General features: G+C 42.1%; 1 protein-coding gene across 1 annotated transcript in view; it reads right to left on the bottom strand.

The window, feature by feature from the left end:
* The window catches only part of LOC126481051 (uncharacterized), a 32,337-nt gene extending 21,352 nt beyond the window's left edge, over positions 1–10,985 (bottom strand). Inside the window, exons 1-2 of the mRNA XM_050104531.1 lie at positions 10,870–10,985; positions 1,514–1,691 (exon numbers count right to left, since the gene is read on the bottom strand). Coding sequence (XP_049960488.1) covers positions 1,514–1,691; positions 10,870–10,972 — 281 coding nt within the window. The 5' untranslated portion in view covers positions 10,973–10,985. The remainder of the gene's footprint in view (positions 1–1,513; positions 1,692–10,869) is intronic.
* Between the last annotated feature and the right edge of the window lie 1,988 nt (positions 10,986–12,973).

The following is a 12,973-nucleotide window of genomic DNA, read 5'->3' as shown; positions in this document are numbered from 1 at the left end:
TGACGTTGGTGATCATCAGACAACAACGATATTGTGAGACCCTGAAGAAGATCAGAAGCAGCGTTCGAAACAAAAGGAGCGGAATGCTGACAAAAGGAGGGTGCTTGTTTCACAACCCCTCCCTCTCTCGGTCTTAGCCACCAAGGCGCCATTGGTCTCTTTTGGTTGGGATGTTCTAAACCACTGCCTGTATTTTTCTGACTTGGCGCCTGCAGATTATCATCTTTCCACTTCCGTGAAGACACACATGAGTGGATGTGCAGGAAGGAGTTGATAGGAGAGTTCTTCGTGGACAGCACAAAGAATCTTGTTGCCACGGCTGAGAACATGCACTGAACGGGATGGCGATTTTTGGGAAAATAGTTAACAATTATATCAACAGTACACTGTGATTTTTTCATTTCTAAAAGCTAGAAAAATCTAGTACACTTACCTTCTGATTAGGGTGTAAAAAAGCTGCGTACAAAACTGTCACAGGTTCTTCACTAGAAAATCATGAAGCTTTTGACACTCTAAAACTTCACATACATAATTTTCTACATATTTTCTTGATACGTTCTCTACGTATATGCTCTGCCTTAAGGACAGTAGTGCTATTTTATGAAGCAATCAAGTTTCGAATGACAAATTGCCGATTACCATTTTTTATTTTCATTTTTTTCTTTGTTCTGGAAGAACAAAAGGAGGTAAGGAAAAAGGAGACAAGGAGCTCAGATTCGTCTATCGTCTCGGGTAGTAGTATTGAGAATACAGATTATTGTTCTTAAATGAGAAGGAAAGGAAAAGCTACAGTTAAAGCAAAACATAAACATTGGTTTACTTATGGATGTGAGAAAATTGGTAACTCTCCTCAGTCGACAAGGTAGTTTAGTACTACGTCGAATGCTTATAGTAACAACTAAAAATATTTTGAAACGAAACGGTATTATCCTCATAGCTCTAGAACACAGGCTGCCAAAGTGATTTACAGTATGAGTATCTATCTCTTTTAATAAACCATAGTTTCTCCTGTTCACTACAAACCGAATAAAACACACTGTAGAAGTAAGATAGCACACAAAAATTAATATAATAAGAATCTTAGTGGGATGAATTTGATTCTGCACCATAACCACTTCTCATGAACAGGAAAAGATAAAACAAAGTCTCATTCGCTTCTGCTATATACCTATCAAGTATGATTACCATAAGTCCTGAGGTAGCGTCCGCTTGTGTCGCAACAGATAAAAAATTTTCATGATGTTTATTAAAAGGAAAGTGTACTTCAAAACTCAAGAAGTGGAAAAACTGTAATTCCTAATTAATCTCCTATAATTGTGAGGCATATAAGAGAAATTCGTCTATAAAATAAGATATCGTGAATTAATATTTAAAAGTAGCTCAGCTGCCTATTAGTATCGACGGAAAGAAAGAAAAAAGTGGTAACTTCCAAAACCAGGAAGATTCGCCATAGCCCTGTAGTCGTACATTAATTCCCCACAATCCATTCCCCAGAACGTTCTTCATACGATACCTGAAAGTATTCGTTGACAGCCAGGGAGCTAGTTCTGCGCCGTTCCAGAGTCCGTCCAAAGGCCAGAAGCTATGCAGAGGTTCTCCAAAGCTGTCGTACATTGTGGTGTACACTCCATTCTGGAAAGTCCCCGCACCAGCGTACGCTAACGCCGGCATCTCCTCTCCAACCGCTACACCTGGAACACCGGGTTCTAAGTCAGTCTTTCCCGAGACGAGTTCCAGTATACTGAGCTTGACGATTTACTTGCCACAGTTAAATATGCTGTAGAATTCCATTACAAGTAATTCTGAATAACAGGTAAAAAATTAAAATCTGCTTGGTGAAGATATTTGCTTCCAGAAATAAAATATAACAGCAGACCACTTCTGCATTCTTGGCTAGTAATTGAAGAGAGAATAATAAATATTCAGATATCTTCATAGTACTCGTACTTATGATCCTTCGTTCAGCCACACTACGGTAGAGAGTGATACCTTGAAAATCCTGATACTATCACAAAGTTCAAAATCAGTCGAACTGTTTGCAACACCTATCAAAAGCAACTGACAGTAACATACATGGAAGAACATTAAAGACAAAATCGTATCGTGGAGAGTGTAGAGCATGTTTACAGATTATCGCAGGTAAGTTTGGCTTGCGTGTCGAAAAGGAGCGATGTAAGCAAAGAAAAAATTCATACGAGGAATGAAATTGCGTGGGTCATGAATAGTAATGCTAACGATAGCAGACGATATAGCACGAAATTAAATGAGACTCAAAACACCTCTTTAAAGAAGCGCATTATCAGTACATAATGTGTTAAGAACAAGCAGTGATAACACGAATAAAATGCACAGTATTGTAAAGGAGCATGGGGACTGGCTTAACAGGACAGAAGAGACACAGCAATACAAAAAGTGTAGTAGGAATACTATACAAATGGCATAAGAAAATTCGTACTACCGTTAAATGCAAGAAACAGCGTGACCACACTACTGCTAAGAACGATGGAAAATTGTGTTAGGAACATAGCGCAGAAAAATGCACAATTATGAAACTACAAGCTGCTGAAGATCGGTATAGGTTTTAAGAGAAGAATCATCGATAAGAAACAAACTACAAAGGCGTGGATATGGTCACAGCTCAAAGTTCATTCCTCCACCAGTACCTTAACCAGATTAGCGCCATGAATACCAGCGTATATATAAAAAGCGGACGAATTTTGAAAATACCAAGTAGAAGATGTATCAGGTGCTGACAGTGTTCGATTGCATGCAGTCTATCGACCTTTTTCACAGGAAACTGTCCATCGGTATCGTATCAGTGCACTTGTCGAATCGTGTAACAGGGTTATTCAAACAACTGGTTATGTTACACGAAATATGCTTATACGCCCGATTGATCGATTTCCTGCGTCGACATGTGATGACGGGCACACTTTCTTAGAACTCTTCCTCTCCGGTCTAAGGAACGAAAGACGAAAGGTTAGTGGTTAGATTCGGGTGGATGCTGACATTATTAAAGAACAACAGGCCTTCTCTCATTTGGGGTAGAGCGGGAGAGGAATATTTTGTATCGGTCTCTTCAAAGAAATCATTCTGCTTTTCCCCGAGGTGACATACTTAAACGGTGGGACTACGCAATGTTGGAATGCAGACTGATTTCTCCGCATTAGAAAAAAAAAGACTAAAATAAAATAAGTAAACGGAAGAAAGAAATTTATCGCGACATCCTCGTATACAGTGATTCAGTTACAGTGGAAATTTGATGTTTATTCTAATTTGATGCTGCAAGGTTACCGAGAACACTTTATAGAAGGAAGGTCAGAGTTTAGTATCCCCTAGATGCTGGAGTCTTAAGACGCGGGATTCTAGCTCCAGCCATTGACCTTCTTAAAGATCCATCCCAGACTTCGCCTTGTGTGATTTACATAAATCACAGAACAAAAAATACAAATAATCAGGGGTGACTTCAGATCCCTTTCCTCCTGGATGTGATTGTCTAATTTATTTACAAAGTACAATACAAACTATGAAGTAAAATGGTCTCGTTATAATGGATGTTGCACTGTTTTGCTAATCAGAACTTAACCTAACATTATTTGTCTCCTATTTAAGATGTCACCAATTTTAATTTCTCTCTGTAATTCCAAAAAGTTCACATTCCTGTTAAGGCTAATCCTTAGGAACATACGTGACGGTGTCTTCTTCAGCAGGTCTCAGAAGAGACAAGGCACGACCATAACAATACATAATGCGATTCTTATGGCTGTGTTTTGTGGACCAATTGTCATAAACTGCTTGTATATCATGGTCTTTTCGCTGCTCTACCGTTTTTTACTGTATCGTAGATAATCCACGACATTTAGAGCTACCCTTCGAGATTATGTTAACAAATCAGTAAAATAACCACACAAGATTACGGTCCATATGCGCTACTGCTGCGAGTACCGACTGCAAAAGGCAGCGAAAGAGGAAAACATTTTACTGTCGCGCACACGCACGACTGAATTAGAGGAAGCGTTAGCTACATACAACTCATTATAATGAAATGTGAGAGCGACGCTGTTACCGATGGCACTGTTTTCTTTGATATCCTTGTAGCGTTCCGGGTTCACAGTTCAGTGAAAGGCAGCTATAAACAGGAAACAGAAAATGTATGCTTCGGTTTTAAACGAGTGCCTTTGGTTACTCTTCAGTTTCTCTCGGCATAATTGGTGACAAAATAATTCACTCGCGCATAGCTGCCTCTACGGCTCCAATGGGAGGATTTCAGCGATCAACCAAGTTCACATCATCACGTCCGCTGTTGAACTGGCTCCCTATGGGCGATAATGCTGCTTTTACCTCTTTCCCCCATCCCTGCTTCTCGCCGCTTCGCCTGAGCTTCGAGTCTTATAACGCATCTCGGATACATACCCGCAGTTACTTCGTCTACATAGGAAGACAGTTCGTTGTTGTTATGTAGTAGCTCCTTCCGACGCGTTGTACCTCACTGAGATTGTAACCGCAGTTGTTCAACCGTCCCCCAACGCGCATCTCAACAGATTCGTTACTGACGCAGTCACAATAGGAGACTGTGCCTGAAATTTTGTACAGTTCTAATCCGTTCCGTGTCTTTAGGTAAGGTGCTCTGCGACAGTAAACTCGTTCTGCAGCATTACTCGAGCGGTCACGGAAGCGACATTCAATTGTACGAGTATTCTGCTGTATATTTTTCACGTCGCGTTGGCAAAGGATTTCATAGACGTCAGGCTTACACAGTCAGAGATCGCCCTTGATACTAATAGGTAGATCTTGTGTTTCAGAAAGCGTCCTATTTTCCCGAATAGTGTATCATCTAATGGGGTATCGACAGCATTCTCCAGGTCTTGTTTGCATCTGTGTTATTTTGTCAGTGAAGTGTGCAGTGTTCGCTGTTCTTACGGCGAGACTTTCCGTGTCAGGATGCGAGCCCTGTACGGTGCTATAAAGCTGTGTGTTGAGCATTTCATTCCTCTGCGAAGCAAGGTACGAGGGTTATTCGGAAAGTGAGGAACTGTCGGTCGTGGAATGGAATCCACGGTGACAGCCCGATGAAGTTTTGCACAGATGTGTTGGGCAGTGTCTCCATTATGCCCGTCGATCACGTTACTTCGTTCTTTTTAGTTCTGAGCACACAGGGAGCATATAAAGATACCTAGAACAATTGTGTCTCCCCCAAGTAGGAGTGCTTGGTGAGAAATTTCGTCTGAAGCTATGCAGCCAACATTACATAACTGTCGTGTATTTTATTCTTGAAGACAATTCTCAGCCGCATTCTGCAGGGGCAATGAAGAGCCTCCTGCAACGTTTTCAATTGGAAATGTTTGATTACTCACAATACAGCCCGTAATTTTCTCCCTCTGAGTTTCATCTCTGCTGACATGAACCTCTGGCTACGAAGACAACATTTTGGCACAGACAACGAGCTGTAGGCCAGCGTAGAGAATTGGCGGAAAGCACTGGCAGCTGCCTTCGATAACGAAGCTATTGGAAAGTTGGTACAACGCTACGACGAACGTCAAGTCGGATTGGCGACTGTAGAGATAAGTAGCTGGAAGTTGTAGATACTGTTGCAAATAAAACAGTTTTGGTTTTCACTGTGGTTTCCATTTCGCGACCTATCGTTCCTTACTTTCCGAAAAGCCCTCTAATAACTGTCATGGTGCAAACCTTGGGTTCCTTTTGTCACCTACGCCCACGCTTGTCCTAATTACAGTTGCACTTCGTTAAACATGTTACTGCCGGAAAAAAACTCTGTCAAGGACAAGGTCATTTTATTAACAAGTGATGCGAGAAATTCAGACCAAATGAAACACACATGTTTCAGTAAAGCGTGCCTTAACGGTCGCATCAGTACATCAATACACAGACGAAATTTCATATACTCAGTACAACCAACTGGAATCTCCACAAAATCATTATTGCAAGAAGAACATCCAGGAGCCCTTATCACAAGGGGAGCTGTACCCAAGGGCTTCGACCTAGACTGGCGATTGTGGTAAACGTTGAACTGACTTCGTACAGGCACAGGGCGATCAAAACAACTTATGGGAAGGTGGTGTTACCCAGAACTTATAAGTTGTAAGATGCCCATTAGAGGAGGCAGCCACAGTGTTCGCCAAGAGGATCTCCTGAATTTTACCGAAACAGTTGCAGCCTACACCGAGCGAAATATATCTTATGTTTTGCATTTGACTTGTATGTTTTTATAGAAGCATACAATTTTGGATTTTAAATTATATACATGGATTTTTTAGTATCTATTTATTTTGTGATGTATTTCGCACACGAATAAACAAAAAAATGTCCCATACGTATCAATTGGTGACAGATTGGTAATCATGTGGCCAGGGCAGTTGCACACCACCAAGAGCAAGTTGTGTCGCAGTAGCTGTATGTGGGCGTGCATTGCCCTGCTGAAAAACCACATCACCTCCCTGCTGAAGAAAGGGTAACAACCTGTGCAAGGTAGAGGTCACTGGTTACTTTACCCTGCAGAAACACCAAATGTAACCGCGTGTTCTAACTGACGGCCTCCCATATCAGAAATCTGGAATGGGGACTGTTGTCGTGGGGGAATACACTCCAGAATAGGCATCACACCACGTCTACGATATACACATGCATGTTCATCGCTCGCTTGTAGACAGAACCTACTCTCATCAGTTGAGGGATCAGAGTGCCACTCCATTCTCCAATTAACACCTCCACTACAACAGTGTAACCATGCTTAGCTCTGTTATGTTGCCAATTGTTGGCTAACCAGAGACACAGCAAATCCAAGATGTGCCCGGATTTCGTCCCTGGACGATGTTCGATGGGTCACCCTTGCTCGCACAATTCGTAGATTTTGAAGTGTATCTGTGCTACGCGGACATCCAGAATCTCGTCTGTAGATGTGGGAATGATCCACAGACGACTGTTGAAAACATCGACACAAACCGATACACTATGACCATCATGCGTAGCAATCCGTCAATATGTCCACCCAGCCTCCCGTAGGCCAACAACGCGACACTGTTCAAATGACTGAAGCTGTTCAACAGTAGTATGTTCTGCTTGATGGAGCATGATTGTTTGCAACCACTGTTCAGCTCTTAACTCAGAAAGCTACTGCCTGAGGAGCCAAATGAATTGTCTGTAGTCAGGCCTCCAGAGCAGCGTCTGAATCACTTAAAGCCTAACGATTACTAAAAAGGAGCATAATTGTGAAATGAATAAATGTGTTTCCAAGTGTTAAAGTTCTTGAGATATTCTGCAAGCGAGTCACTAGTAGTACAGAGGATGTATGAGCTATAAATGACTAACTAATGTGGCTTTTCACTAAATTATAGTACGAAATGATTAATTATTAAACAATATTTCTATGAAACCCATCTAACTATTTTTCATATCTTTTCTCACTGATAAAGGATCGCGCCCTTAGAATTATATATCGGGAAATGCGATCAAATTTGACAAAGTCGACGATTCTGAGTAAATTGGAAATATTAGTCTCACATGGGCATTTCCTTTTATACCGTTCTAATTTTATTTTTATTTCATGTGTGTTATGAACGCAATTATGCCACCGAAGTGAAGACACGTAACTCATTGGAAAGGAAGTTAAATAAAAGTAAACTAAAAGACCGACACATTTATAAGCTTGCATCAGTAAGAAATATCATGCAAGGAGACGGTTTCACAAATAAATACAGTGCAAATCTTTTTGTTACTTAACGTCAAAATCTAGGGCAAAATAGGACAGGAGTGAAGGAAATAATTCCCCTGCCTACGAAATTAAGTTTAACAATAACAGATTGGCCTAGGCGAAAAAAGTTTTCTTCAGTAAAAAGGCTGTAATAGTACGAAATTTGGCGATGAGGATATACTTCCTGAAGGTGTGCGTCTTCAGTGCAGCATTGATCGAAAGTGAAACTTGGACCACTGGAGTTAAGGAGATGGAGAAACAGTAAGTTTTTGAAATAAGGCGCTATCGTCGAAATTTAGTAATTAAATGGATACATAGAGTACAAAATGAAAAAGTACCAAAAAGATTATGTGAGAAAAGAAATCTGTCGAAGACTTTACCAAAAGATGGGAGACGTTGATGGCATATGTGATTGTGACGAGTTGGTGGTACACCTGATACGACATCCAAGAATGGTTAATTTAGTGACGGCACAAGCAGTAAAAAGCGTAAATAATAGGAACAAATAACAAAGTAATACGAACATGTGAACAATACGCCAAACAAACAGTAGATTTTGAATGTCGTAGTTACATGAAGATGGAAAGATTACTGCAAGGTGAATTTCAGCTCGCTCTGTTTGTCCAGAAAGTAGTCGATACCGACACTCAAGCTGAAGACTTCTTTGTTGACATCCGGAAGGTGTTTCAAAAAAAAAAATGGTTCAAATGGCTCTGAGCACTATGGGACTTAACATCTATGGTCATCAGTCCCCTAGAACTTAGAACTACTTAAACCTAACTAACCTAAGGACAGCACACAACACCCAGCCATCACGAGGCAGAGAAAATCCCCGACCCCGCCGGGAATCGAACGAAGGTGTTTCATCCAGTTCCACACAGTCATCTAATGAACAACTTAGGTGACTGTGGAATAACAGACCAACTTTGTGACTAGACTGAACAATACCTAGGAATCAGAAAAAGGTACGTCATTGTCAACGGAGAGAAATCTTCGCATGTAAAATTAACTTCGGGAGTACACCAAGGCTCTGTTAAAGGACCACGACTGTTCACTGGCTGTTGCATCTAATGAGGTGGCAAGGCCAAAAGTTGTAGCGAAATGCAGGGAGACTTGCAGAGGATCGATCCTCGGTGCACGGATTAGCAGTCGGCATTGAAACGGATTACGTTTGCACAGGAGGAAAAACGCGTTATTATGTAATAACACCACTGTCAATAAAGCGCTGGAAGCAGTCACATATTAGAGAGGACGCAAGACAGATTCACTGGAAGAATCCTCAGGACTTTATAACAACTTAATAGTATTTTTTTCCTGTGCCAGTGAAATTACTTTTTCTCTAAATATAATGACCTAATTGTGCACTGTGCCACTGATGAATAAGGAAAAAGTCTTATATGTAAAGCAAGAATCCCTAGTGTTTTAAAATTTAGAAGAATAAGTTGAAGTTGCGAAGTATTTCTGAAGCAACATTTGTCTGGCATTCTTCTTTTTTTACTAACTTCGTTAACTTTGCTCCTCCTCGCCTTGGTCTCTTAAGGTATACGCATGATTGTAAACTCATGTAAGTGAGGATAATTACTTACTTTCGTTCAAGTACTGACTCATGTCTTACTATTTAATACCACTAATCTCTTTAATATGTTATTGACAGTTTCTCAAGCGGAAATGTGGATGAGTCGTATTGTATGAATGCGAATAACTAGCTTGGGCGATACCCGTTCAGTTGCCACTGCAACCATCTCACCGAGATAACTGCGAATTGTAGTATTTGCTTAGGACCTCTATATAATTTAATTAAAAAATTCGACTGCCCAGTGAAAATCTAACAAAATAGCGACAAAAAAGATCAAGTGAAAGTCCAAGTTCATGTAGGCAATGAACTGCTTGAACAAGTTGATAAATTTACTGATCTGGGCAGTAGTATTGGCAACGGCCTTGGCGCAGTGGATACACCGGTTCCCGTGAGGTCACCATCCAGGCCATCATGCACTGTTGCCGTTTTTCGGGGTGCACTCAGCCTCGTGATGCCAACTGAGGAGCTACTCGACGGAATAGTAGCGACTTTGGTCAAGAATACCATCATAACGACCGGGAGAGTGGTGTGCTGACCCCACCCCTCTCCTATCCGCATCCTCCACTGAGGATGACACGGCGGTCGGATGGTCCCAGTAAGACACTCGTGGCCTTAAGACGGAGTGTGCAGTAATATTACCAGGGATGGAATGTGTAGTAATTCATGGCCAACGAATAGATGTGATAAGATATGCCGATGATATAGCTGTCCTAGCTGAAAGTGAAGAAGATCTTCTAGTCCTAATGAATAGAATGGATAAAGTTATACAATATGAGAATTAATAAAGCAAAAATAAAAGTAATGGCATGTGACAAAAAAGATCAATTGAAAGTCCAAGTTCATGTAGGTATTGAACTGCTTGAACAAGTTGATAAATTTACTTATCTAGGCATAAATATTACCAGGGATGGAAGAGAAAGGCAGAAGTGAAACGAAGAATTGCTCAAGCAAAGGCTGCTTTTAACAAGAAGAAAAACATCTTAACATCTAAGAGCATCAGCCTTGAAATCAGGAAAAGATTTTTGAAACCATATGTGTGGAGTGTGGCATGCTATGGTTGTGAAACATGGACTCTCAGGACAGAGGAAGACCAGAAGCTAAATTCTTTTGAAATGTGGTGCTATAGACGCATGCTCAAAATAAAATGTATCGACAAGATCACAAACGAAGTGGTTCAGGAAAGACCGGGTGAGATGAGAAGCTTCTGGAGTTTCATTGTTAAAAGAAGAGTGCAATTTACAGGCCATCTATTGAGACATAAAGGACTCCTGAACACAATCACAGAGGGATATTTCGATGGAGGAAAACCAAGAGGAAGACCACGGTTGAGGTACATGGATCAAATCGTGAAAGATGTGGGATGTAACACTTATAAAGAAATGAAGAGAAAAGCTGAAAGACGCACAGAATGGAGACAAGCTGCAATTGTAGCTGTTGCAAACCAATCTTTGGATTGACCACTACAGAAGAACTGTGAAACTGAGAAACCCTGTATAAAACCAGTCACAAGAAACCAGCGCAGAAACTAAAGCTTCAGTAGGCGCGTTCAGCGGTGGGGAATCACATCCCGCCAGTGGAGGCTCACCAGTGCTGAGGAAGGCCGGCGCCGGCGCCGGCAGCCCCGAAGCCCCGCGCAGTGCAGACACGGCGGCGGCTGCCAACAGTCTCAGCGTCCAGAGAGACCTCATGTCGCTCTGCCTGTCCGCTGGCTGAAGCCCCCTGTTGTGGGCGGTCCCTTTATATTGTATCGGGAGGAGGGCGCACTATCTGCAGACAGCGGGCAGCGGAACTTCCGGCGAGCGGGCCGGCGCTCAGGTGCACTTCCGGCGTTACGCACCCGGCGCTGACTCAGCCTGGCCGAGCAGAAGACTGCACTCTTCGCCTTCAAGTGACTCCGCATGGGAAGCCCGCACTACAAGTTGCCCCATAGTGAGCTGTCTAAGAGGCAAAGAAGCAGCCTACTACGTCAGTGTCAATTACGCAGAAGCAGTAGTGTGGCTAATCCTTCGATGCTTCTGGTTTGTAGTCCTGATACTGACTAACAGAATCAAGTGCTTGAACTACGCTTTTCATCTACACTTATCCTTCCGTAAATGTCCTCCCAATAGTCCAGTGATCCAGTAAACAGTATCGTTCCAAGGGTTAACAGTTCGTTACTATCTCGAAGTGTCGCAAACGAATATCATTTTAAAAATAATAGTAAACTGAATTTGTTTCTGTTTGATTTTTTGTGAGTAATGAACCAGTTCTATTGTATAGACTACAGACTTGAACGACGATTGAAACATCAGAAATGGTTACAGACACGTCAGTCGGATGAAAATAGTAAAACCAGAAATGAACCGTGTGCCAAAAGGACACTTTAGAAAACAGAGCAGTGTACAAAAAATGGCATGAACACATCTAATGGATATCAAATGAACGAATACCTAAATTAATATATATACAGTTCAAGGGAAAGGAAATTTTGGGCGCCCTAAGAATAAATGGAAAGAGGAGCTGCAGTCTACTTGAAATTGCAACAGGCAAACATGACTAAACAAAAATGAATATTATGATGATCAATCTCTATCTGCAATGCCAGTCAATGCTAACGTTGCTGTTCAGTATGCTCGTACAGCTTAACGCAGAGCGAATTAGCTTGCGATATAAGGAGGTGAGTCAGTACGAAACGAATCTGCACGGTGGATTAGCTCTCGTGGATGGTGTAAATGTCAGCCTACTCTGGTTTTAGGCGTTTTTCCACTCTCGTTTGGGCAATGGTCTCCAATATTCACCTCAGGAAATACTATAAAGACATTTTATATACTATCGTTAACATAACGAAATTAACAAAATTCAGAGATGTGTGGAGCAATGGAGTTACTTCCCTCAGGTAACTGACGACGGCGGTGACAGATAGGTCATCCGGCGGCAAAGTTAAATACACACATCAAAAAAAGTTTTGCATCACCTCGGTTCCGAGTGTTCCGGAACCTGTACGGAAAATTGGAATAGAGATCAACATAAACATCATTCCCGCCCTTTTTATTGCTCGTGAAAACCACACATTGTATGTTTTACCACCACATAGCGAGACCTTCAGAGGTGGTGGTCCAGATTGCTGCACACAGCGGTACCTCTAATACCCAGTAGCACGTCCTCTTGCACTGAAGCATACCTGTATTCGTCGTGGCATACTACCCACAAATTCAACAAGGCACAGTTCGTCCAGATTGTCCCACTCCTCAAGGGCGATTCGGCACAGAGTGGTTGGTGAGATATGTCGTCCGTAAACAGCCCTTTTCAATCTATCCCAGGCATGTTCAATAGGGCCATGTCTGAATAACGTGCTGGCCACTCTAGTCGAGCGACGTCGTCATCCTGAAGAAAGTCATTCACAAGATGTGCACGATGGGGGCGCGAATTGTCGTCCATGGAGGCGAATGCCTCGTCAATACGCTACCTATATGTTTCCACTATTGGTCAGAGGATGGCATTCACGTATCGTACAGCCGTTACGGCACCTTAAATGACCACCAGCGGCGTACGTCGGCCCCACATAATGCCACCCCAAGACAGTAGGGAACCTCCACCTTGCTGCACTCACTGGTCACTGTGTATAAGGCGTTCAGCCTGACCAGGTTGCCTCCAAACATGTCTTCGACGATTGTTTGGTTGAAGGCATATGCGACACTTACCGGTGAAGG

The sequence above is a fragment of the Schistocerca serialis genome, chromosome 5 (assembly GCF_023864345.2).
Source record: "Schistocerca serialis cubense isolate TAMUIC-IGC-003099 chromosome 5, iqSchSeri2.2, whole genome shotgun sequence".
NCBI classification, from domain to species: Eukaryota; Metazoa; Arthropoda; class Insecta; order Orthoptera; family Acrididae; genus Schistocerca; species Schistocerca serialis.
Note: the sequence above shows the minus strand (reverse complement) of the source record. Positions and strands in the feature narration are given on the sequence as shown.